The 27,114-nt window shown below is 36.7% G+C and overlaps 1 protein-coding gene across 1 annotated transcript; it reads right to left on the bottom strand.

Annotated features, from left to right (window-relative positions):
* Positions 1-796: 796 nt before the first annotated feature.
* On the bottom strand, positions 797-26,853 carry LOC125238414 (protein bark beetle). The gene is given in 14 exon segments (XM_048145778.1): positions 797-2,728; positions 2,830-3,460; positions 3,541-3,661; positions 3,765-3,897; positions 3,988-4,189; positions 4,433-4,694; positions 5,495-5,620; positions 5,813-6,032; positions 6,126-6,261; positions 6,357-6,568; positions 6,681-8,438; positions 8,441-12,894; positions 13,010-13,173; positions 26,158-26,853. Coding segments are annotated over 14 exon segments (9,051 nt in total). The 5' UTR covers positions 26,515-26,853; the 3' UTR covers positions 797-2,453.
* Between the last annotated feature and the right edge of the window lie 261 nt (positions 26,854-27,114).

Raw genomic sequence — 27,114 nt, forward strand, 5'->3', positions numbered from 1 at the left:
TTTTATGCAAAATTATGCTATTTAAACTATGCAAACAAGCATTTTTCTGTTGTTAATACATCCCTTTCTTAATGGGCCATCTACAAACAGGGACTACTTGCATGTTTGCATAATTAAAGTAGCATAATTTTGCATAAAACCAGGGTGACCCAGGGGACCGTAACCATGGCAATAACAAGCAAGAAAAAAGTGATTCACCCATATAATAAAAATTATGAAGCATTTATGAAGTTTCAAAATGTGGTGCACCCTAGTGCGCTTATGCATCCGACCCGATGTAGGAAGTAGGAAGGATTTCAAAGGCAAAATCAAAGATGGCGACTTAAATATATATGGGATATCGGTTGTACATCCGATATCGGATCGGGTAAAGTGAAAACGCACTTAGAATACACTATTATTTTTCTGATTCTAGTGACCGCTACTTTGGTGCTGATTGTACCCTGCCTCTTTTAGGCCTAAAGGATTAAATTAACTCTTTTTTACCCACGACGGCACGGAGAATATACATGCTTTGTAATAATACTACATATTACTTTACTGGTATACGCCTGTAAAGTAAAAAAATGCCTCAGACACAGTATAATAAAGAGTACTATCGTACAGTATGGACAGTCCCGCTGAAAGTGCCGCCCACCCCCTCTCGGTTACCTCACAGTTAGCGCCTGTCAAAAATGCGAACAGTCGACCTGTCATATCTCACTCATACAACCATGGTACGCGCGTTCACTTACACGAGCTTAGCTTAGAGTATGTAAGGAACGCGCCTCTTTCATATATTTGAACGCCAGTGTCCGAGATGTGCCTCAGATCTGAGGCTTCTTATGTAGTGGCCAACGGGTGTGTTTACCTACACTATTTTTCTATTCGACGGGACCGTGAAGCGGTAAGTTCGTTTCACGTTCGTTTAGTGCAGCGGCCTGAAATTTGACGCTTTCCGGCCGGAGGACAGAAAACGTAATATTGCACTAGCTAGTGTCTCTCTGTACGGTCGCTTTCGCTCGGCTCGACTAATGACAAACCACTCACTCCTCACTCAAACAACACGACACACTCGCCCGTGTAACAGTTTACCGTAGGAAAATAATGTAACTAAAATAAAAAAAGCGTCAGATAAAATATAAAATTTTATTTTTTCCTGTAAAAAGTATTTTTCTTTTTTAATTTCTCTTCTACTTATATTTTTGTCATCTATATAGTTTTGTACAATTTACAATTAAAGCATATGTTTGTTAATATGATTTTGATTTAATATAAAATTATTATACATAGAATAGAGCACGTTAAATGAACTTAGTTAATTGAGAGGGGATATAAGTAGTACTTATCTTAATAGAATACCTAGAAAAGACAAATGAATAAAGAATGTGAGAGACGGAGTAAATTAAGAATTATTAGAAACAAACGAAAAAAGTATCTTTAGTTATGGAAAGACTATGAATTATGACTATTTAATTAATGGAATTTTGTCAGTCATGTTATCAAAATATTCCTATTATACCTACTTATTACGTAGGGACGGACAAACCTTAAGATATACATAGTAGTATACAATTAAAATATTGAAATTATTTACCTACTTACACTAAGACCTATATTAACGTCTTGTGGATCATTGCACATTGCCTATTACAGTGTACATTTATAGGTAGTTACAATTTTACTTTACTAATATTCATACACTTAAAAAAGGCATCATATTAAGGCATAGATACAATTAGGTATTTTTTATCACACATTTTTGAATTTAAACAAATGATGTAATATTTCGTTACGTAAACGTAGTACTTCATTAATTGAGATCGTGCACGTCTGGTAAATTTATAAAATTACATATAGTATCTAAATATCTAGTATAAAATTAGAAATAAAATTCATAATACAACAACACATTTCGTATTGTAAGGCACTTCTGCTGCACATAGGTACATATGTTATGTACTAGTATATATATATGTCTTTTTTACTATAGATCAGTACCTACTGAAAATTGATTAATATTAATTAACTCGTAAATAATAAAATGATGATAATTCAAGGAAACACCCAAGACATTCCTTTCAGTCTTTTTTCATTCATTGCTAATTATACTTCATAATACTTCAATGATGTTTTGTCTGCAATATTTACTGTTTCATACTCCGTACGTACATGCATAGAGAATAAAATGTGTAAAGTTTAAGATAAATACATATTGATTTTCAAAAGTTGACTTCTGAGATTTCAGTTATCCCAAAAAATATGGCACCTACAACAGCGCCATCTAGTCTAACCGTCAAACTCGAAACACGATTTAGCTTAGACTTTAAACAACTTATTTTACAGTCAATCGAATGACTCTTTGCTTCTAACATCACTTCAAAGTAATAACTTTAATGGTCTTAAATGGCAGTGGTATTCTTTGCGCCTAATGAAATGATTTATTTATCACATATGTAGGTACATGTCTTCTATTACATAGCAGTCTCTAAGGGTTGACTATACGTTCTGCTCGCTTCAGTTAAAGGTAAAGAACTAGACTCGGTGTTATCGTCGAACTCAAAGTTAGTTTCTAGTAACGCTTCAGATTTAGACCTTCCGACTAAGCCTGGCGTTGGCGAGGCATCGAATTCTCGAGATAAATCTTGGGGACTTGAATCGTAGCTTGGAATATGGTCAGAAAAGTCTGGGGTATACACAGGTGGATGCGGTGGGCTTGGTAGATTGTCTTCGTAATACTGTTGTTGATCTGAAAACAATAAAGTAGATGTTAATTTATTGTACCGTTTTTGTGAATGAAGAGTAATAGTTTCGTTTATACAGTGCGTAATAAATTATGTGTGAAATTACCCGCAATAGGTTTTCTTTGTCCAAACGTAGTAGTTGGCATGGCGCCCGGTTGTGGCGGCTCTGGCATTTTAGATCTCAGCTCCATAAGGAAAGATAACTTCGGTTGTGTGCCAAAGTTAGGAGCACCATACGGACTATACTTTGCTTCTTTCTCTAACCCATTTGTCAGATCTAAGGTATCTGATGTCTTCCCTCGCAACGGCAACGTATCCGATGTGAAGTATTGTGGATCACTCATGGGAGATAATGTATCATCATCTTGCGGAGATTGTAGACCACCGGGATGATGTATTATGGGAATTTCTTCAGTGGTTACCGTGTTCATTGAGGGAGCTCCACTGGTAGCGTTGGAATTGTCTCTGTAGCCTTCGTTTTTATATGCTAGATTATACGGTCGGTTGTTGTTTTGTGGAACCGAATACTCCGGTGAAGCGGGTTTTTTCATAAATGTGCTGTGCTTCAGTTGCATTATGTTCGGGTTAGGGTTGTGAGCTTCATAGATATCATAGCTCTGTGTGTCTTCCATTGAAGAATTGAACTGACTCTTTTCCATAGACTCCATGGATGTAGTGGACGCAAGCATTTTTCTATAATCGGAGCCTTTGGTTAAAGTTTCTGTAGATCTGGTACTCTGAAACAGAACACATTCTTTTTCAGTTTCATTTGCCATCATTAAATTATTTATGTAGAAAACAAAACGTCAACTCATACCATTTGGGCTAATTTTCTTCTATAAGTATTATCTGGAAAACCTCCGTTGATGCTGCCGATGGACCTGACGGAATGTAGAGACTGCCTAATTGAATTGCGACGTTCTAGGCGTTGGATGTGCCTGGAATTCGAATAAAGAAACCATGGAAGTCTTGCAATTACTTCATTCAATATATTTATTGACATGACTGATGATCAGTCAAACGAGACAATGACATTCTTACCTGTGCTTAGATTTAGAATACCAGCAGACCAAGGCTGCACCAACCAATACCACAACTAATGCCAAAATACCAATAAATGCTACCGCCAACATATCTCCTTGCCAGGCCATGGGATCTATAGTGATCTTTGGATCTGTAAAACCAAAATAATACATACAAGTATAAGAATAAGTGACTCAATACTATTTGATTTTTTTGAATTATAACTAAAAGGAGAACTTACCTATCTCACAAATAAAAGCATGTTTCTGGTTACAGTCTGTAACTTCGACACTGGAAATGGCAAACGAAGTGCATTGCGTGAGGTAGTCAATGTGTTGCACCCACACGCGGTCGCCGTATTGGAAATATTGGTTTTGGGACTGGACGAAGTTGTACAGTGCTTCGTAGTTGCCAGACACGTATGGTAGAGATGCGTTGTCAGACTGAAATGAAAGGATATTAATATCAGTTAGTCTATCCCGCTATTTCTAGAAAGCAATGAGTAAGAAAGTTTGGTACAGCAAATACACTTTTTACGAGTAGTAACACTCGAATCACCAACATGTGTTATAGGCACACACATTCGATAAGTTTCCTCAATTTCCTTAGGTGTCCATTCTCACGAGTCCTCAAACCTTGCCCTGATGATAGTCGTCTCAACTGCAAGTAATGTAATGTCGACTTACCAAACAGAAGTTGCTAGCGTCAGCAAACGTCATGGGTGCCCCGATGTACATAAAGCACGTTCCGGCAACATTGTCCCAACCGGGCGGGCATTTGCCCCCTCCAAGCAGCGTCAAATTGTTCATGTAGTACGGCCTGTAGTCCACTTCGAGGAAAAGTGGATTATCTGACTGGTCTCTAATTCGACCGGCAACGGCTAAGGTCTCGTTATAACTCCAATAATTATGTTTGGCGTCAATGCGAGTTCGCCAAAGCTCCAGCGCACTGTAAGATGTAAATAAATTAATGGTGTAATTAGTGCTAAACACTAATAGTGAGAACCCATAACCGCCACAAACACATTTGAACCTTGACCAGCCAATTAATACATAACCTTAAATGAGATCCGGTTAGAAGGACCACATGACACGACATGACAGGAAGTATGATAAGAGTTAATGAACAGTTTGTTAAATGACATTAGCTTAGATATTTAGCGCAGGGTTAAAGAGATCCGACGATATTTAAAACACTTAACAAAATAAATCGTGATATTGTTATCTCCGACTGATATACCTATCCTACCTAAATTACCTAATCTGTAATCTCTGAACTTTTTACTAAAGAGCCAACCAAGAAATTTACAAAAAAGGGAACATCGACAATGAATAGCAAAAATGAATATAATTTTGATCTAAAGACATTCATAGTTTATAATTTATCAAATTATCATAATAAAATACATGAGGTGCTAGACTGCGAATAAAGTGGTAAGTGATGATTTTAAATATATATAATTTTTCAACGAAACTCACCTTATAGCATTTGGATTATAGTCAACAAAGCTATGATCCGGCGCAGCCATGCAACAGAAACATGCAAATCAGAATTTCATAATATAATAGCCAAACGGAATATGTAGGTACTCAGGTCTTAGAATAATATCATGCATAAAAAATATATAAGTAATTCAGAATGCAGTAACATACAGTACTTAAGTAATTCAGATAACAATTATTTTTTTCAACTTTATTTCCCGTAAAATTTAACTTTTCGAATTGAAGGTATATTGACTTAATACTTACATAGATCTATTAACAGTAATCATTTCATAATCGTTGTCGGGATTAAAGAAAATGTTATCCACATAATGTTGCCCTGCCGTACCCGCTACCACTGTTGCTCGGCCTTCGCGATCTAATGCGTAATTTCTGAAACCATGCGCAAATTTAGTATGAAATATATCGGTATGCCAATTTACCGGCATTAAAATTACTCTGTACGGAAAGAGAAGAGTCGTATAATCGGCTTTCTTACATTCCACTACTCCTCTCTTTCCGCATATACTTTAACTTTATACAGTTTATACTCTAGCACTATTTACTTATCAGCATAATTCTTACTTATAAAATCCGTTGTGAGACGTCGTTTGGTAAATAGGCAGTCTAACTTTATCAAAACCAGCCACCTCCAGAATTCTTTGGCCAGTGTTTTGATGGACGTAGTTGTGAGTGAAATTAGAGACAACTTGACGCAGCACAATTACATCTTTAAATTGTGCATTATTACGAGTGAAATAATTTCTATAAATTGTCACTTCTTGGTAGGGTGATGATTGACGTCCTAAAACAGAAGAATAATCTCATGAGTTATGAAACTGTTGTACGTGTACACACACGTTCATAAATATAAAAAGAGAAATAACTAATTATGCACCTTCTACTTTAAGACTTGGTAAATCGTGATTTAGGAAAAAGAGATTATTGTGTATCCATCCTCGTAACGAAGTTGCAGAACTTCTAGAGTCAGCTCTCAAGGCCAAACCACCAACATTGCCGCGTACCAGATTGTGCTGAAAATTAAGTTGTTTTTATTAGGATTTTTGACATTATATATTTTGTAAGCGAAAATTTATAGTATTGATGCATATATACAGTATACACTTACTCGGAATACAAAGGTCTGAGTGTTTTGGACGTCAAGCCTCACTGCGGCTTGGCACGACGTAAAGTTGCCATACAGCTTAAGACAATTATCTACAAGTTCATTTCTAGTAATAGCGACAAGAGGGTTTACTTCGCCCACTGAAGTATAACTTATAGCGCCATCCCTGTTCTTTGTAAATACACTGCTAGATATATTATGGTGCACGTCGCGACCTTAAAAAAAAACAATGTTAAATTTTAAATGTTCATGTAAAATGAGAAATTGAGTTATAAAGTTTCGGCACATTAAAATGGAAAATTAACATATACGTATATATATACTTACTGAATCCAATAGAAGATATAGGCAGTGTGATTATTTCAGCTATGAATCCATGGACCGAAGATGCGCCATTAGCGAACAATTTGACACTTAAACTGGCCCCAACTGTCTTAAAAAGTTTCTTTTCATCTGGGGATCCGTTTTCTAAATATCCAATTTGAGGAGCTGTTATGTTGTAAATGTCTCCGTCGTATAAAGTCAACGAGTCTCGTTTTCCATAGTTCATTGTATGATTGAACAAATTGAACTGCAGAAGTCTAAATCCAAATGGTTTTACTCTGTACATACTTTTGAATATTTTGACACAATTTACAGGATTATTGTCATACTTGTAATAAATAATAACTCTCTCCTCAACTGTTATAACTTTGCTACTGTCGCATATGTCCACGAGAGAGAACATGTGATATGGCAGATTCAGATCCTTTAATGGTGTAAAGCTGGATTCTTCAGACTCTCTGCCTTCTCCAGTCATCGAGATTGCGCTGAGCCCTTCACCTAATACATCATTTACAGAATTAAACATCATGTCGATCGAATCGGTGGGAGACACAATGTTTATGCCGTGATAAGCACATTGACTTATATTTACGTTTCTTATTCTTGGATTTTTAACAATACTTTGAATAGCAGGTGAGCGTTCGTTGTGAAGAACACCAGCGCCAGTTATGTGGACATATTCTAAAGCACTCTCTACTTTTCTCATAGTTTCATGGGTATGATGATCGTGAATTCTATGTTCATAAAGAGAATATTCGAATTCGGGATTAGCAAATCTTATACCACCCCAATATTCTAAAGACTCGTCTAAATTTCTCTTTCCGCAATGTATAAATACATATTCAGAATCCCATTTACATTCATGTCGATGACCGTACAGCTGACCATTTAGTCTTATAGGGCAGTCTTCATATCGATCCTCAGTACCAACACATTGCAAAGGCTCGGGCCAGGACCATATTCGAGATAAGGAGTTGCTGTGATACTCCACTCGTCTGTCGTGTGCAAAGAACACGTTTATTGGATCAAAGCCTAGTTCTCTACAAACCACTTGAGCATTTCTTTCAGTAAAACGATTGTCACACATAGGCACCCATTGTAATGTGGTTCGATTGTAATATTCTAAGAAACCCTCGTGTTTTTTCTCCAAAAAGTTATCATTTATTGAACAGTTACGCCCCGTGCATAGTCTGATGGAGTCTTGCACCATGAGTGTCTCTAATTGCCTTCTTTGTTTGTGGTGATAGGAAGAATAATTATTGACATCCCTCTTTTCAATTCTGTTACTTTCAGCATTGTTTGATGTCCTTAGTGGTCTCATTAATATTGGCAACTGAGCATGGCCAATTGCTTGGAGTGTTCCCATTACCAAAATTCCAACATCTGGAGGAAATTCTAGTATTACGCCTGGGGTAATCGTGAGCGTTACATCAGGCATAACTGTTATGTCCGATTTTACTATATATGGAGCAATGCGAGCTTCAATGGTAAGATCTTGAGTCAGTCGGCCGCCAAGGTTATTGACATCCATTGGAGTTTGAGGGCTAAAGGAAACTGATAAACTAGAATCAAAATTGTCTTCTAGTAAATACGGTAAATAAGTAGCAATGGCATGATTGTTCCAATCATCAAAGTCAAATAATTGCATTTTGATTTCTTGTTCTTCCGAACTTCCCCACCAATTTTCAGTAACGTCTAGTAAATTATTTGTTTTGGCTGTTTTGATACCAGCTAGAAGAGTATATTGTAGATCATTTTGCCAAACAAGTTTCTGATGACTTTTACTTTTTGAATTCCTTTAAAACCGAGTGCATACGTAGGATCATTACTTTTAACTAATGCACCTCGAGTTACTTGCTGAACAGGCCTGTTATATTTTACTTGATTATAAATGAATACTGCGAACACAAGTCCCATGATTTCGCTTTGGCTGTCCATGAAGAATTGAACCATGAATTGGCCGTTGTTCCGTTCAATCAGATTTCCGTCAACTTTCATTTTCTTTTCCATACCGCGAATAGCGATACATCCAGTTTTGCAATTGTTGTTAGTAAATACATTTTTTGTTATGTTAACTTCCGCAAAGTGACCGTCAATAGAGAGACCAAAGTTTTGATTGGCTCGCCAAGTGTTATTATTCATAAAAACAGAATGCGTGAAATTTTCATTATATTGCCATACATAAGGCAGACTTATTTCAAAACCTCCTAATTTATTTCGTTCTATAGTATTGTCTTGAAGGATATAGTGATATAAATTATTAGAACTCCTCAAATCGCGCGCAAAATGATAAATTCCTTTTCCGTTGTCTGTTATCAAACTACTGTTTATCATTATCGTTATTTCTGTTATATTGCTATCGTGAATATCCCAAAATGGGGTATTGATATAAACAGCTTCTTCTTTATTGTGTGCTATTTCACAGTTGATAATTTTAATGGTCTCGTTAGCTTTTCGTAAGAAATGATCGCCAAGCTCGTTTAAGTATCTGTTATAATAAAGAGATCTGATACCTTTCGTGTTACCTTTTATTTTGGTATTAGCAACTTGAAGTGTTGGTACGGGACCTTTCACAATTCTATTTCGTAGATTTTGTACAGGTGCAATAATAGTGCTGACAACGAGTACAACGCCTCCCAGGGCAGTCTTTCCACTTTCATATGTAAGTACGATACCGAAACTGTTGCTAGTTGTAGGAAATGTAGATAGATCACGATCGAGGCACCATTTTGTACTAGCTTCATTTATATTTTGCGAATCGTATACGCATATAATTTCTGAAGAAAAATTATGGATTGGGTTTAATAGTTGAATTCCAAGAACATATCCTGGGTTGCATTTGATGTTGTACGTTTTTACGATGTTTTCATCGTAGTGCTTGGTAAAGACAATATGCCGTGTTTCTCCATTTGCCAAACTAATGTCTGTTTCAAATTCGGGTAACATGATAGGATGGTAATTTGATTCGTCCATATTGAAGCCTGGATCTAAATGAAACCAACCAGCAATTTCTCTTTGTTGCAATCCAGGTATGTGAGGGTTGTGAGATATACCAGCAATGTTATTGTTTTCTATCACTGAGCTATACACCTTCAAGCCGAGTTGTTTGAAGCTTATACCACTGCCTCTATTGTTACTAAATTCTGAATTACGTACGGTATTTATAGCATCGGCCCCGTATAAATCTGAATATATAATTCCCAACCCATCATGATAGTTGTTGGCTATTTTTACACTTTCTAATCCATGCCTGGCAAAATCCAATTGAAGTGCAGGTTTAAAAGTATTTGATGAATAGTCCAGAAGTCCTGCTTTTTCTATACTGACATACTGTAAATCTGATCTTTCTGAGATAACACTGAATCTTACTCCAGCCCAACTGGTTTCATAGCAACGGATCCCAACGTCATTTTCATGAGAACACGAATTTTCAAAGTTTTCCATATTTTCTGCTTTACACTTCGTTATATCATCATCGAATTCCGTACATTCAACGTTGGATAAAATAACATCTTCAGTCATTCCAGCAGAAGGTATTTCACTTGGTTCGAGAAACCAATCATTAGGATTTAATGCTAATCCAAGCTGGTGACAGACAAGAGCAGCATTGATTACATTCCATTTATAATTACAAACGGTACCCCATCTATCATTAATTCGTACTTGTAATCTTCCTTCATGCTGTGTCCTGCCACCTAAGAGCCGAATAGGTACTATTGGTTCAGAATATCCTGGTGTGGTTGGTTCGTTTTCTGAATCTGTTTCGTAAACGCTGTCGTTTGTCATAATGACTTCTTCTTTAAGAGTAAATGTAATATCACTAGGTCGCTTGCCTCTTGCATCTAATTTGCCTGCTATCATTATACCTATAGCCGGAGGGAACTTTAATGTAACCCCGGATTGTATTACCAATTTGCCGCCAGGACGTACGTTAATATCTTTGTCTACGTCATATTCTCCAGGACGAAGTATTTCAATCCCTTCCACTTCTCCACCAACAGTATAAGTACCAGGTATATTAAATTGTGGGACATATAATTGATTATAATTAATTTGAGTTGCACCAGGATTGCTACTATGTAGCAAATAAGGCATGTAACTAATTTTTGCTAGATTGTATCGGTCTTTCCTGTGAAACAATCTATTATACACTTTTTCTTCTTCGCCCGAACCAAGCCAATTATATGTGCAATTTAAAATTTTGCTTTGATCTTCAACATGAGAGCCAATCTCATACTGAGCTTCTGGATTGTTAATAATATTTCTGTACACGTCAATATTGCTAGAAGCTAATACAATTGTGGCCGCGACTCGACTTCTCGGTGTTAAACGGGATGATACACCTTCCAGGGGCTCAAATGGTTCCCTCACTTTATTGTCTCTCAAATAGTTTCTGGAGAACAATATGTACTGAAGATCGCTGTATGGCGATAGTCCCAAATTCACCACAAAGGGTCCTTTATTACCAAAGAAGTAATTATGTTGTATGTTAAACTGAGCAGGCAGTATTTCGAACTCTTCTATGAGTTTTCCCTCCATCCTATTCAATATAACAAGAGCACCGTAATCACCGTGTTCGAAATAATTATATTCTATTCGTCCAATAATATTCAGAGCCGGTTGTATCTTTATAGGTACCTTTTGACTTTGGTAAAAACGATTGTGACCGATTTGTAAATGTAATGATTTCCTTGGCATGATAAATCTCCAACATGTAGATATATCGATTGTACTTTCCATGCTCATATTAAACCAATTTCCTGTAATGTTGATCCAACTGTCTCTACAGAAATTACCATGTAGTATACCTATGTCTCGATTCTTAAATATTTCAGAATATTCAATAACCGTCGTTTGGTTTGTTGGGAGGTATTCAGTTTCTTGAGTATTATTAATCCATACAGCAATACCGTAGCCTTGGTTAGAACTTAATATGCTACGTGATATGTTCCTGTTACCACCTGTAACTGTGATATTTATACCATCGCCTTGGTTAAAAGAAATTCTACTTTCAGTTACGTTTATATCTCCAGCTCCATTAACAACTTGCAATCCTGCTACGTGATTGTTATTTGATATCGATGTTCGGTGTATATGGATTTGCGATCTCAAATTTTCTATAACAACTCCTCGGCCATTATTATCGGAAATAATTGTATCAGTCACATTTAAATCGTACACTTTGTTCTCACCTGATGTCAGCCTTAGAAAACCGGTAATATCAGTTCTTGTACTAGCTTTAAATCGTACATACATTCGGTTTCTCGTCGACGTCACGCTCTGCGGTCTTGAGTAGTTTCTCAAACTAAATGATACTAGAAGTTTATCATTCAGAGTTAAACCGTCGTAAACAAATATTTCTCCAGTGTCGTTGCGATTCGTTAAAATTTTAAGAAAGCTTAAAGTTAAAACATGATCAGCTCTTGTATAAAATTTCTGTTCGCAATCTCGTTCCATATTCGAATATCTAGATTGTTCTACAGTCATTTGTATAGGATAAGTTTGACTAGGAGTAGAAGCCATTGTACAGAGATCAAATATTTCGCTTCGATCAAACTTTTCATCTATGTTCATTTCATGTACAACATATTTTACTCCATCCCCACCGTTATCGTGAATCAAACAATTCTCAATCTTGGTCATGCCGTACGTAGAATTCACATAGACACCGTAACCTCTATTGTTTTGTATGGTGCAGTTGTTAATAACAATGGGGGCGTTTGGTGACGTCACGTTGATTGCGTTAAAAGCAGAGTTGGATATTTCAATGTCTCTCATAACCGGTGGCACCCCTATTACATCTAAAGCACTAGTGGCATTATTATCTCTTCCTAGACCAGCATTTTTTATAGTGATGTGCTCGAGTCTTGACATGGAAGTAGGTACGTATAAAGTATTGGCAGCGGTAAGAATTCTTTCATATACAGCATTTTCAAAACGTAATCCTCGCCAATGTTTGCCCGAATTTCCAAGTTCGTTGTCATCATGATGAGGCGAACATTGAATAGCTAAGTCGGGGTGGTAGTCGCAGACACCAGAACCTAATTGACGCGAGTTCCAGTCGCATTGGAACAGGTCATACTCAGTTCCTCTACACTTGGGTTCCTCAAATAATAGACGTGCGCGACGACCCGGTTGCCGATCCATCCAGTTGTAAAACGATCCGCCCATAAAGCCCAGCTGTCTACATGCTGTTTCCATGTCATTAATGGTCCAACTGAAATGATAAATATATTTTTCATTTATTTTATAGGCTAAGTGTTAAATATTTCCAAGTAAAACATTCCAAAATGGAATTTAGCTACTTTCAATAAATTAATACAACTACTTACTTTTTAGAATTTGTACAGACAGATCTCCATTGACCTCGATGTAACAACTGCACCCTTCCTGCTAATATTGAGGGTCCATCAACCAGACGAATATCAGGAATGGGTTTGCTTGACTTGGGAGGCTCTTCTGTGCTTGTAAAGGTAATACCATTTTGATGCGCACCCTGGAACGAAACAAAACATACAATTACCCCACGCTCGAGCAAGGCTGTGAAGAAGTGGTTACAGGTATAGCGCTAATCAAGCTAACGGACCGCCTGATAAGTGGTTAAGTTGCCGTAAGTCTTAAGATCCAATTAGAAATGTATTGCACCTACTGTAGAATCGTATTCTTCACCTAAAATTAGGAACAAATTACCCAAAATTTTGAAATACTTAATTCGTATTGTTGGTTACGTTTCTCAATAATTTCATTCAAAGAATTAACTCAAGCGATACCGAAGACTGACCATTGACTAGAAGAATAGACGGAAGTGTAATTCGGACACTGTTTTTGTGCAATCTCCTCGAATGACCTAAGTAACCTATTTTTATTTAGTACGTTTTTATCATGTCCGTTATTGCACATTAGTAATGTATTAAAGACATGTATTTAAAGACAGGGAGTAGTATGTGAAATTTAAATAAGTGTTTAAATTGAATGCAACTGTTTAGGTACTTACTTACAGAAGTAGACAAATTCAAAGTTTAATGACATACTCCTACTGCCTACAGTTATAACCCAAAACAGAAGTTGACTGAGGAGGTTGTTAGCAGTATGACATCATACACCGGCGTGATGGCCGGCCGGCATCGGCATCCGGCAACCCACGTACTGGCTTATTGACCATATGTATCGACGTATCGACCCTCGACTTTATTATTCTTGGACCCCGAATTCTATAAGAACTGTGCGTATTTCTAGATGACACATATACTGGTTTGCCTGTAGCGACATACTCCATAAGTGATGGGATATAGCCCTGCGCACGCGTCGATGCGCCCTTGCACTTCACGCTAGATATGGCTTCCTGCCTTTTCATGCATCCCCATTCATTCCGTCACGAACTGCTGGCTACCAACTGTTACAATGCGAAATTGTACAGGAATGCCACCGCGTGACGGCATTCCTGCGTTGTCGTTTTCGACATGTCAATGATCACAAAATCATACATTATGTTTTTTTTTTGTTTAAGCATTTTTTAGCTTTCGTAATTGACTCCGTAAAATTACATTTTAACTGTAACGTGAAATCCTATGAGACATAGGTAAGTTTGTCAAAAAACTATCAAACTAACAGTTCGCGTAATTTGAATTTTAAGGCAGGTCGTCAAACGTCCGTTAAATAGTTCCGCGTGGTTAGCCACCAACGGCAAAACACATAAAAAAAATCTTACATCGCCAGCCCGAACGGCGGGTTGAAAGGACGGCGCAAGGACGCCTTAAAGTCATCGAGACATAATGATGACTCACAAAAAATGTTGGGTAACAAAAAACGAATCTCTGACTCTCACCTTTACTATCTAGTAAAGAGTTCTGTTAATTCCTGCTACGACGCTTTTGTGATATATTGTTTTTTTTTTTAAATCGATGTTGTTTTGTCACTGATGCTTTGTTTTCTAATGACTATCTTTACTTATGGCATTGATCGCTACGCACCTATTATAGATAACAGGATTCATACATGATACATTTAGGTATTAGGTAGTATACATGATATACACCAGAAATCATTTCATTATCTTATCTAATGTAACACTAACAGTCTATAAGACATCCAGTCTACTACATATTTACGAGTAAGAAACAATGAAAAAAACCGGCCAAGTGCGAGTCGGACTCGCGCACCGAGGGTTCCGTACAAACCTGCAAGGTTTACAAAGTTCGTTCATTACGATAAAAAAAAATATATTATGTGATGTAACTAAAAATTTATGGTTTTCGTAATTTTTCCTTTATCTATGCTATAAGACGTTGCTTCGTACCAAATTTCAAGATTCTGAGTTCACGGGAAGCACCCTGTAGGTTTTGATTCCCTTGCAAGTGTCGAAAATTTGCGGCATAAACGGCTGTATCTTTTGATTGCGTTGGCTTAGAAGTTTGATTTTTTCACAGCTTCAAGGGACAGTAGACCTGAGTAATTGATATAAATTTCAGCTTCATACCTCCACGCGTTCCTGAGAAAAAGGGTCTTGACAGACGGACGGACGGACGGACAGACGGACAACAAAGTGATCCTATAAGGGTTCCGTTTTTTCCTTTTGAGGTACGGAACCCTAAAAATGCAAATAATTATGCTGACCTAACAATAACCAGAGGGTGGACTGGTATTCGCTTGATCAATAGTCAGCTGTAAATTATTAACGCGCAAAATATGAGATTTAAGTAGCAAAGCTTACTTACACACTTGTTTAATGTAATTTTAAAGTAGAAGAGTAAGAAAAAAGCCATCTCACAGTAACATAACTAATAAAATACCTAAACATACTCGTATAGAGATAGATAAGTATATAGAGAATAGAGATATTATTTTGACTCGTATAAACTCAATGAAGGCTTGAAACACAAAAGATTTGCCTTCTTCGCTTATGTGAACAATAGTGAACATCAACGGTCGAAAGATTCCCGAGTTTACGCATTAGACTTCCGGCGTACAAAGAATTGGTGGGAACACCATGCATGGAATTTTAAGTTAGTACCTATAGAATAGCGTGGCTAACATGCGACGGCCGGCCGTGGACAATAAGGTTTACAAAGCTGTAGAGGTATTTAATGGCCGGCAAGGACAAAGTCAAGATTTTTGTAATAGTCAAAGAAAACTATTCCGTTGCTTTCTACGAGTATGAGTACACATTTTTTTTGTTTCATTTTTTATAAAATTTATTAATATCAAAAAGAAGTATATTAAATGTGTATCCAATTATAATAATTATAGTCAGGAGCAAGCTTTGCTCCTTCGTCTGTCCTTACACTCCTTACAAAATGGTCCCTTGACTTGATTTGATTGTACCTACTTAAATTTATTGCACAACTTGGAAGATATAGGTAGGAGGAGCAAAAGGAGTAGTATACCTTCTAAAGGAGTGTGTAAACCAATTAGTTTTTCACTGCGTAATTTATTTCAATTTTGAAGATGACCAAGCATTAGTGAAGCATGCAATACACTATTACCAGTACTATTAAGAGTAAAGTATAGACGATAACGTAAATGCACTGAAAGAGATACGCCGTGGCTTGCGTGAGCGACGGTCGCGCGATGGTCGTGCGACGGCGATGCGACGCATACGAAATCAAACCTTATCGATATGGAAGTATGAGACGCGACGGCGACGGTCGCGCGACCGTCGCCCACGCAAGACACGGCGTTACACTTAATGAGCCAATTCTAAACCTTCTTATTCTAACAAAGTTTTCTAACTGTTAACATAACTACTGACTGACTGACTAACTATGTTTAGTACTAAAGTACAGAACAATTATTTATTTTGTGCTTTAGCTTCTTATTTTACAATTTTTACAAATAACCACTAGGCAAGACATAACGTAATTAATACCTAACATGTACATAGTAACAAATAATACTTATAGTTGTGATACGGAATGGTGGCGTGGCGTATGGAGTGGTATGGTGACAGTTAAATCTACCCAGAAAATAGGTACTGTAGTTAAGACGATATTTAGTGATAGCGAGTTCTCAAAATAGACAGGCAACCTAATGGTTCATTGTTCTGATCCAACATTCAGATTTTTATGGCGAGCTAGTGTCAATGGAATTCGAACGCGATTTGCGCAAGTGATTTGAATTAGGTACAACTTATTTTGTGGATAAAACAATTGAAGGGAAGTTGTTGCAATTTCCAGGAAGAAAATTGCATTGTTTGAAAATAATAGGTACTTCTCGAAATATACAAACCATGGGTCGCGGGTTTTATTTAAACCCCAGTTCGTACAAATGATTTTTTGTAGACTTATTGTACCTACGGATTATCATTTGATATTTTAATAATACTAGCTAATTTTATTAGGGCTCAGTTGACTGAGTTAGAAGGCCAAGTGGCAGTCCTTTAGTATAAACTAGTGCCTATGCTAATTCCTGGGATGTGTTACTTGATACAGTTTAAGATGGTTGTGCAAAATTAAGGACACACAAAAATATTAAAAATAATGTTTCTACAGTTCTATGTCTAGTCGTGTAAAGTCGTGTTCATTTTAAGCTTTGGGACTTGGAGATAGACAGATTTTTTTTAAACTAAAAGTGTTCGTATTTTATAATATTTATATACCGTTATAAAAGTATATTTAGCAATTTTGCTAGTTATTTATTCCAACCTTTAGAGACTTCTTTGTGTACAAGCTCACGATATCACGATCCTTCCTGCTCGTCCGGCGCGCATCACGCCGGTGTCGTGCCACCGTACAATGTGCCCAGGTTGTTAACCCAGGAGTTATAGCCTGCTGGTCCCACGTTTTATATTTTATCTACAATACGCACATAAATTAATCCATAGTCAATGTTGCACTGATATTCTATTAGACACTTCAGTAGGTAGATGTTACCTTTTTAAGGTTCCGTACCAAAAAGGTACAACAGGAACCCTTATGGTGCGACTCTGTCCGTCTGTCACATTGTTAAATATCTCGAGAACTACTTATGCTATCGATATGAAATTTGGAATAGTTATAAACATTGTGAACCTCTACAAGTTGAAAGTATTTTTTTTTAATTATTTAATATAAATGATAGAAAAAGGCCAAAATTAAAGGGGGGCAAACTGAAAATTTCAAGTAACTAGGTCAAGTGGGGTATCGTTAGAAAGAGCTCAAATTGTACATATCAATTATATTTTTTATAATTTTTTGGTTGTGTAAACAAAAAGTTTTTTGAAGAAAAATGTAAAAAAAAATACCGTTCCCCCCCCCCCCCCCCCTTATCTCCGAAGTTTACCAACATATTTTATTTGTGAAATTTTCACCAAACATGGCTATTATAATGAATATTACAGGAAAAATAAAATCGTACACGTATCTTACTTTTTTTTTATTTGTAAAAAACCTTTCAGATTTACATTTTCAATTTCAATACCCTTGCGGGTGTTTATTGTACCTGTATTTTTTAACAAAATAACAATGAAATTACCTGCTTTCAAATAGAGGCAAAATGGTTAAAATCGGTTCACGCAATAAACAATAAAATTATTCCATAAAAATCATCTTCCATACTAGCTCGCGCGCATTAGTTTACTCAATTTGCCGATAGATGTCGCTGTAGGTTGAACGCTCATTTCCTACATCGCGTTTTTCCTGATATAATGAGGTCGGTTCAGGAGCGTCCTTTCGACATGTCGTAAGTCGTAAACTATTGAAGTCGAATAGTCTTGATTTTATTGTATTTATAGTTGTCTAACAATAAAATTGTATATTAAAATATTATGTTATGTGGGAAATTGAGTCTTGAGGGATTTAGTCAAATATGTAGAGTTCTATGAATAACATTTTGATGATTCAACTATTGAAAGTTTGTACGGAAACCTCGGTGAGCGAGTTCGACTCGCACTTGACCGTTTTTTTACATTTCATTACTTTCTAATTCGAATCTAACTAGAACCATTATGATTATGACCTTATATAAAATCTTATTATATGAATTATCAGTTTCACAACATATGGTGAAGTTAAGTTTATTAAAGTGATGCTTAATAATTAATGAATTTTCCCCTCACTAGCTCGGAAACACGTGTTTTGTCCTTTAATACCAGCGGGTAAAAAGTGTAAAAACGCATTTTATCCACTAGTGGGTTAAGTAATTTGACCTTGAATAAAGTCAAATTAACAGCTTTAAAATTTATAAAAGTAGGTGAATCTAGTAATAAAGATGATTTACCACCTGTGGAACTACTGGAAGCAGTGATAAACGCATTTTTTGCGTTGTAGTTTCCTCGCTATAGTGAGGGGAAAAGTTTTGTGTTACACTCGGGTGCAAATGTATTTTACTTCTCGTGTGTTTAAAAACTCGCAAGTTCAGGATTCTATTCTCGAACCACTCGCTTCGCTCGTGGTTCAACTATAGAATCCTTTCACTTGCTCGTTTTTCAATTTCACACTCGGCGTTAAAATACAACTTTGCCCCCTTGTATAACAAATAACTATTACGTTATACTTAGTTTCGCATGGAACCCTTTATTACACATGGTCAAAAAACACTTGCACTGTTTTTGTACACCATTTTAATCTTGACAAGCTAGTCAAGCTACTGACTTTCCATCCTGAATTCTACGGTAAACTTTTTGCGAAATAACTTTAAAGTGAATTAGATGTAGTTAACCCATGAAACACGAACTGTGCAAGTGTACATTTGGTACGGGAACAGATAGTATCGTCGCGCTCTGTTTCAGCTCGTGAAAAGCGTGACAAAACGTGCTACTTCATCCGATGAGCGAAAAAAGTAAACCATAAACTGTGACAATAAGTAGAATCGATGGAAGAGTTTTCTTTTGCATTGTCTCCGCTACGGATTATACGTGCTGTCTCGTTGAAAGCAACAGTTAAGTTTCCAAGAATAAATTAGAAATTAATAACTTTATTTCCTTTACAAGATACACGATGTAAAGTTTATAAGGGAGTAATCCTTAATTAACATTCAAAATTGTGAAATAATGAGGAACGTTCTAGTACCTAACTTCAAATTTATAGTACCTAAATCCTATTTACCGTAGTAGAGATCTAGAGATATACAAGTAGTTCAAAGGTGACGATAATTGTTATAACGATACGTCGCGCGTCGGACAGCTAACGATCGTAACAACAGGTGGAGAAATCGTCAACACAATGGCATTGTCCTGGATGTTTATCCTCAGAGCGTTAGACATGCATTTGCATTTTGCATACTTCGGTGGAGTCACATCACATTTGCCTTAGTACCTAATCTATGTACAGTTTACATTTACAAGAACGTTATAAAACAGGTAAACTTTATGTTTAATTACAATATTAATCCCGTTTACATAGATACATTTAATGTGTCATGTACAATAACCTTTGCTTAACTTTAGGTTCGTGAAAACAAACATTCAGTGTAATACCTTGTGTGTATTATATTCATCGTTGTTTGATACCTAATGATAATTTGAAGATTCAAATGACGATGAACCAAAATAAATGTGATTTTTGTTACGCTAAAGCGATTTATTATGCTTATTTGCCAACTTTTTTACGATTTATTTGTGCCTAAGGTTATGAAAGACCTAGAGACCTACAAGTAATTGAAAACATATTAGTCTTATTACTATCTCCCCTGGCGTCGTCGTCGAGAAAGAGGGCACGACTGCGCGAACTCTTGCGCAAGTCGCAACCAACCTCGTCTGCATACTGCACTTGCTAACTGTACATTTGTCTTATTCATTGCGCTCCCTGAACTTTTAAAATTGAAGCTAAAATAGATTGGATGAGGAAGATATTCAGCAGATGTTACAATAAGTATCCATATTTAAATTTGATGGTCTACATTTTAAACTGATGCAATAGCTCTAGGAGTTTAAGGACTTCACACAATACAAACTTAGGTATGTATATCGTTTTATCTCGTAGCTACTATACTACTAGTACATAAAAGTAATTCATCACTAGACTATAGTCTAGTAGCAATTTTATTAACATCCCTTTAAAATGTACCTATAGATGTTATTTATTGATTGAGAAGTCTGAGAATCAGTTCTACTACAATGTACTATCGACACATTGGGTTGTTGCATCCATATTATCTAGCTTGACGAGTAAATATATAGAACTGACTTCGATCACCCGTCACTGTTTCTTCCCACAGCGGTTTTAGAGCAATGTTTTGTTTGTCGCTTAGTAAACGCTTTCTTCTCATCACTGCCCTCTCGGTCTAGGGGACGACCACGGCAGGCACCAAGCGAGACGAACGAAGTACCTTACCTACCAAATAGCAGAACGCGTGACGAGATCGTAACGATATCTCGAGACATTGAACTCGAATAACACCGCCTGCAGTTTTCCGGCAGCTTACCAGCAAAAAATAGTCAATGCATCCTTTATTGTAAAATAGTTTTAGCGTAAACAATTTAGTTATTATGTTACTTATGCTTAGTTATTTTATATACATATAGGCCATTAATTATCGGTGTAATTTACAAAATAAAAAAAAGTGTCCTGTCTGTCTTCAAAAAGGAGTCAATAGTGGTCAATTGAACATTTTAGCCAATTTACTAAATTCTCAGGGAATTGATTCGCAAGGCTACACCACAATTTACTGACAACTAAGAAGGCATCAACGTGTTTAGTTGAGACTAGTGGATGTATTGAATGGCTTTATAAATAAATAGGTGTAACTGAATAAGCTATTAGTTAGACTTTTACTTTAGCGCCTGTACCAAATGCCACATGCAAAAGATAAGATGTGACTGGCTGGAATTATGCAAGGCTTGTGTAGGAAGGAAGGCCTTATTCAAGCTGTAAATGTAACTGTATTACATTACATCTATAGGTACTTAGGCAATATAGGCATTGCTCACCAGTTGTAAACAAACTGAAGAAGTGTTATTTTATTAAGAACTTCATTAAATACAGTCACCTGCAATAATAATACATTACTCTTCGAAATCCACAAAAATATGTGGTATGGTCTGATGGCTCTACAAATAAGATAGTTTTATCAAGTTTTATGGTATTGAAATCGGGAAAAAGTACTTAATAAATAACGAAGAGCGCATAAATATTATGAAACCTTCGTTGTTTGCCAAGATAAAATATCCTAAAAACTCTTAAAATATCCTATTTAATTAATTACTTCTCTACAAGGTAATAATAAGATTAATAAGGAACATTTTCGAGTTATCAGTTACCTTTATTTGTTTAACGATTGTCTTAATGCAGACTCGGTGTCTCATCTTTCAGGGAATTTCATAGACTTGAACAGTAGCTGATAAGAATATGAACAATAACGGAAGTAATACTACGCCATGAATGAATCAGATGGTGGAGACTTAGGCGGTGTCAACACATTGTGACTCACTGTGTGGAGATGAAACATATGAAAGTACCTCGATAGGCTTACCGAGCTCTGGCTCGGCGGGTAAGCGGTTACCTGTGCCCTGAATACTTCTGAAGGTTTTAGTTTAGCAATATACGTTATGTATACTGTACTGTGGGTATTTGTTTACTGCTAATGCGTAAGTAGGCCAAGAATCTATTATAATAATTATGAATAGATAGATGATAGACTTATTATGTGACAACTATGGCTATTATCCTCATAGAGAATACACTGCGTAAATTATTGATCACTATAAACAAAAATGTATTGTCCCCGTTTGACGCAAACATAAGAGCATGTGCGTAAGTATTAGGTACTTATCTCTTTGTGGTTTCGCAAGAGACCACTGAAAACAATACTTGAGTCAACATTCATGGCCTATGTCATATATGTATGTGTAAAATTAACTAATAGCTGCCATAAATGAGACACTGATTAAAGTAATTAGTTCAGTACACTGTGGAATAAGAAGTCTTTAAATGCAGTTCTAGTCGATGATTCAGAGCCGGCGCCTCGGTATTAGGTATTTGCATCCAAGGTTACTACAGTTCCAAGGCGTAGGACTGTGAGATCAGTCTCCGCTACCGTTAACCGTTAACTGTACTTCCCGGGCGTATCACCCTAATTCATCGATAACGACAATGTTCTTTAATTGTGACAAAAGTTGTTTCTTCAGCGCTGACCCACTTAATTTAATGCGAAAAACAGGTTCGTGTTCGCTTACTTTTATTTGGAATGCTTTCGAAATATCATCGTGCACGTATTATGTTTTGCTTTTCGTATTTTTTGCCGGTGAGTACAACGTCTGTCGCTTATCTGTTTACAGATCTTGACACAATTTTGATAGGAGCGGTCCTAATTATACAAGCTTGGTTTTTTCGTTTCTGTGATAATGTGGTTCCCTGCCAACATAGATAATACTACAAACTACAAGATGGAGGGCTACAACTCTTCAACTTGTGGCAATAATGATAATACAAGCTTACTAAAAAACACAAAATTAAATCATAAAATCCCAGAAAAACATTATGGTCCTCGGTTAATCAGTGAAAGTTATGCGGTTTACCCCTCATTATGGAGACGCTATTTTCTTTAACGACCATGTTACAAATGGCTCCGACCGGTAGAAACACATTACTGACATTACGATTTGAAGAAAATCCTTTCGGCTCTAATAGCTATGGTGTGGCATCTCAGATCTCAGCGTTAACTTATATAACGGTCCCATTTTATGATCCATTGTATCTACGAGCATGTTTTTTCATATGCCTCTTGATTAAGTATATGAACTAGGAACAAAGTAGTAGTAGTAAAGTGTTGCTTTGTAATAACATTGCTTATCTTTCACCAAAGTATATGTTTGTTGTCCCCACATCTAAATAAATATAATGACTATAACGTGTTTATTTTCACTAGTAAACTGCTGACGGCGAAATCAAGATTCCACGCTGAAATGTAATCCGAGATGGATAATTCAGTCAGGTTGTTTCTTGCTCATTTTCTATAATGACACGAGAAGTGACTTACATCTAGGTGAAAGGTGAAATTGCAAGGAAATTAAAATCGGAATGATCTAATTGGACACAACACGGTTTCTTAGAATAATCGATAAGATGACTAATCACCTTCTCATAATAGTGAATTATGTCTTGCGCAAGTTTTAATTGCATTTAATTCGTTTCATGAGATTAATATGACTAATAGTCATATAGAGCTTTTTTTTTACTGCGTTTCTGCATCCGACGTCGAAAATATAACAAAACACAGTATACTATTGGACTTGTAAATCTCTCAGGAAGTTTGCTATCGCTAAATGACTGGGTTCTAGTGGAGTGATTTGTCTTGCTGATTGAATTAGCGGGAGGATGTCGCATTGTCGCATGGGCCCGTCCAGGTCATCGTCGGTCAGCTGCGGCGCTTTTTGACGCATCAGCTGCCTTCATTAACACGTGTTGCTTCTTTAATTATGAATGATTCACTCTTGACCTAAAATAAGATTCGAGAGACTATTTCTCCATGTACACCACACCACTTTACTGTTTACCAGTGACTTTCTTGTCTAGATAATGCCAATGAATTAACTAAACTAAAGCATTCCATAGTCAAGCATTTCTGGATTAGCCTAAAACAGGTAAATAATGCATTTACCTAGTCGACCTAGGTCTAGGTATTAATAAAATTGGCGAATGGGTCCGAAAACGAAAGCAGTGATTAGTTTATGTGGGTCAGAGCTGGCATGCCGGTTGATTGGCTATAACCACGCACGTGTTCATGGGACTTTGTTTTCCCCTTGACGGATATTCTTTTTACTCGTCAGGTGAGACGGACACATAAGGGTCGCACACAACAGTAACACAACGTACCCAATATGTTAAGGAGTGTTGTGTATTGTGTAATGCGTGCGTTGAATGTTAAGTTTACGGAGACTTTTAAGGCTTCATGTGATCTTGTAGGAAATAAAAATAAATCCATACTTTAAAAAATGTTGAGAGTGATCAAGTTTCTACTAACGGCTTTTTATGGCGTTGTAGACGGTTTAATTTTAGCTCCTACCTTTCCCAGTTTAGTGTACCTAAGCCTTAGGTATAAGAATAAATTTAGATAGCATGTTAAAGTGACCAGGTGTGTCACATAATTGTAAGTAAACCAGGCTTGAATACAGTTAAAATATTTGCATTAAATATTTGCACTTGACACACAAACAGGTGAAAAACTCAATAGTACAGGTGAATGAGTGCCACAAATGTTCTTATCAGTATTATAGGTACGTGCTGTAATCAGGACGTAGTGGAATTTATCAAGTGCTTGATGTTATCGAGCTCGCTTCGATCAATATGAGTGGACCAGTTTTTGTGGTGAATCGTACCTGTTTGTGTATTTTGTAATCACTGTAGCTGCAATACAACTTGAGCTTCCTTACATTGTCTTATTACGTTTTTATGTACCTTTATGAAACTTGAAGAAAAGCAATATGCTTATTACGTCAAAATGCATGTTTTGAATAACTATTACTACTACATATTTAGTAAACCTATCAATATGTGGATATTTTTTATGTAGAACCTATGTATCTATCAACAATTTCATTAGTTGGAAGACTTGGAAGCACTTAGCAGTCAGTAGGTGTCTCTACTTGACGATCCTGGTAGCATAAAGTATCTGGAAGTAAATAAATGCCTACTTACTGTATTTCTCGATAACATCTACATAGTAATTATAAATATCGTCACTACTTTGAAAAAATCTCGTATCTCACGCTGCTCCTCAAAGTTAAAACGCAGTAAGTCTATATGCATTCCATACATACTTACTACAATTTTCTTTTCATTGACAGACGAAGATACAAGTTTTTTTTAAAGTAGTGACGATATCCATACTAATATTATAAATGGGAAAGTGTGTGTGTCTGTTTGTTTGTCCGTTCACGGCCAAACGGAGCGACGAATCCACGTGATTTTTTTTAAGTGGAGATAGTTGAAGGGATGGAGAGTGACATAGGCTACTTTTTGTCTCTTTCTAACGCGTGCGAAGCCGCGGGCAAAAGCTAGTAGTATAATATTATAATAGTAGACGTTGGCTTAAATTTCGTCTACCCGAAGACTGTATAGAATAATGATATGCCAGTGAGGAAAACAGGTAAATTTATTTTCTCAAAATAGGAAATAAACCCGCGGTCATTGTGATAGTTTTCGTCCACATTTTTAGTCTAGTTTTCGTACACAAAGGCTTCATTATCAATTTTCGTCAAATGGACGAAAACTAGCAGTAGCATAGTACTAGAAAAGTACTCTGAAACCAATGTAGGGTACACTAGTTTTATAGTACCTACTTTTAGATCCAATCAGAGTCTGATCAGATTTTTTACCTGCTGAATCAAAATTGCTAATTAGACTATGTAGGTACCTACATAAAATAGCCATCTACTACCTACTTGGCAAGCTAATCTTTAGTCTTCCATCATCTTAATAATAAAAGGAAAGCATTACCTACATACCAAATTAACTAATTATACCTACTACTACACAGCGTTTAGCTCACAGCTATCATATTTAAGCTATGCAAGCAATGTAAAAAATAGATAAATTTAGATTAACTTCAGTGTTCAAGGAAAACTTACCACAGCTATCAATCTTCCTCGAACGGTGATGCCGATCATAGGTGCAAACCGCACTTCGACGCCCGGCTCGACCACCAGCTCCGCTTCTCTTTCTACTAGTAGGTCATCCCGAAGGAGATACGGACTACCCTCGCTTCTCCATATCGTCCGACCGCCGGCCACGATCCCGCCGGCCAATTCAGTCAATCCCAACGACTTGTTCAACAAATAAGGATCCGTTTCACTGTATCCCAAATCGTGTCCACTTACGCATACCCAACACAACACCAATATCAACACTGCGGTCCTCCACTTGTACTTTGTGTCACTGAACTGACTATGTCTTTTCTGAACTCCCGTATCCTTACAGCACTCCATTTTGCTAACTGAACATAATATTCATTTCACTTTTATCGTTGCTCCTCACCTGCGTGCAACCTATTTCAACACCTATCCAAACATTGAACAGGTAAAATGACATGTAAGAACTTAAATCATATCAATTACATAAAAAGTTTATCGTATCAATGGTAAAAACTGTATCAAAACAATTCATACCGAAACAAAGGTGGGGTGGGATGTGGGATTACAAGCACGTCAAAGAAAAGCCAACGAAAACGCGCGCCACCGTGCGACCGTTGAACAAGTCGTTTGGCCGGTTTTGAGTACCTTGGTTTCCTCCCGCTGCCCTCCTTCTTCCCTCACGATTCAAAGCCTCCTCCCTACCACTCACTACGCGCTCTGCGGTTCGACCAGTCACAAATCGCATAGCGTATAGCTGCACGCACACATACACAAATGTAAATTATTGACATAACATTCATTCATTCGTTCATAAACCGCGGTCTACACTGATGAGCTAAGGGGCCCTACACATCTCGTACGATTGGCATTACGGCCTCTACAGACCTTGACAAAAATGCGTGCGGTTTCATATGACGTGACTACCAGCTAAAATATATACCTCGTGAATACACT

The sequence above is a fragment of the Leguminivora glycinivorella genome, chromosome 1 (genome assembly GCF_023078275.1).
Source record: "Leguminivora glycinivorella isolate SPB_JAAS2020 chromosome 1, LegGlyc_1.1, whole genome shotgun sequence".
NCBI lineage: Eukaryota > Metazoa > Arthropoda > Insecta > Lepidoptera > Tortricidae > Leguminivora > Leguminivora glycinivorella.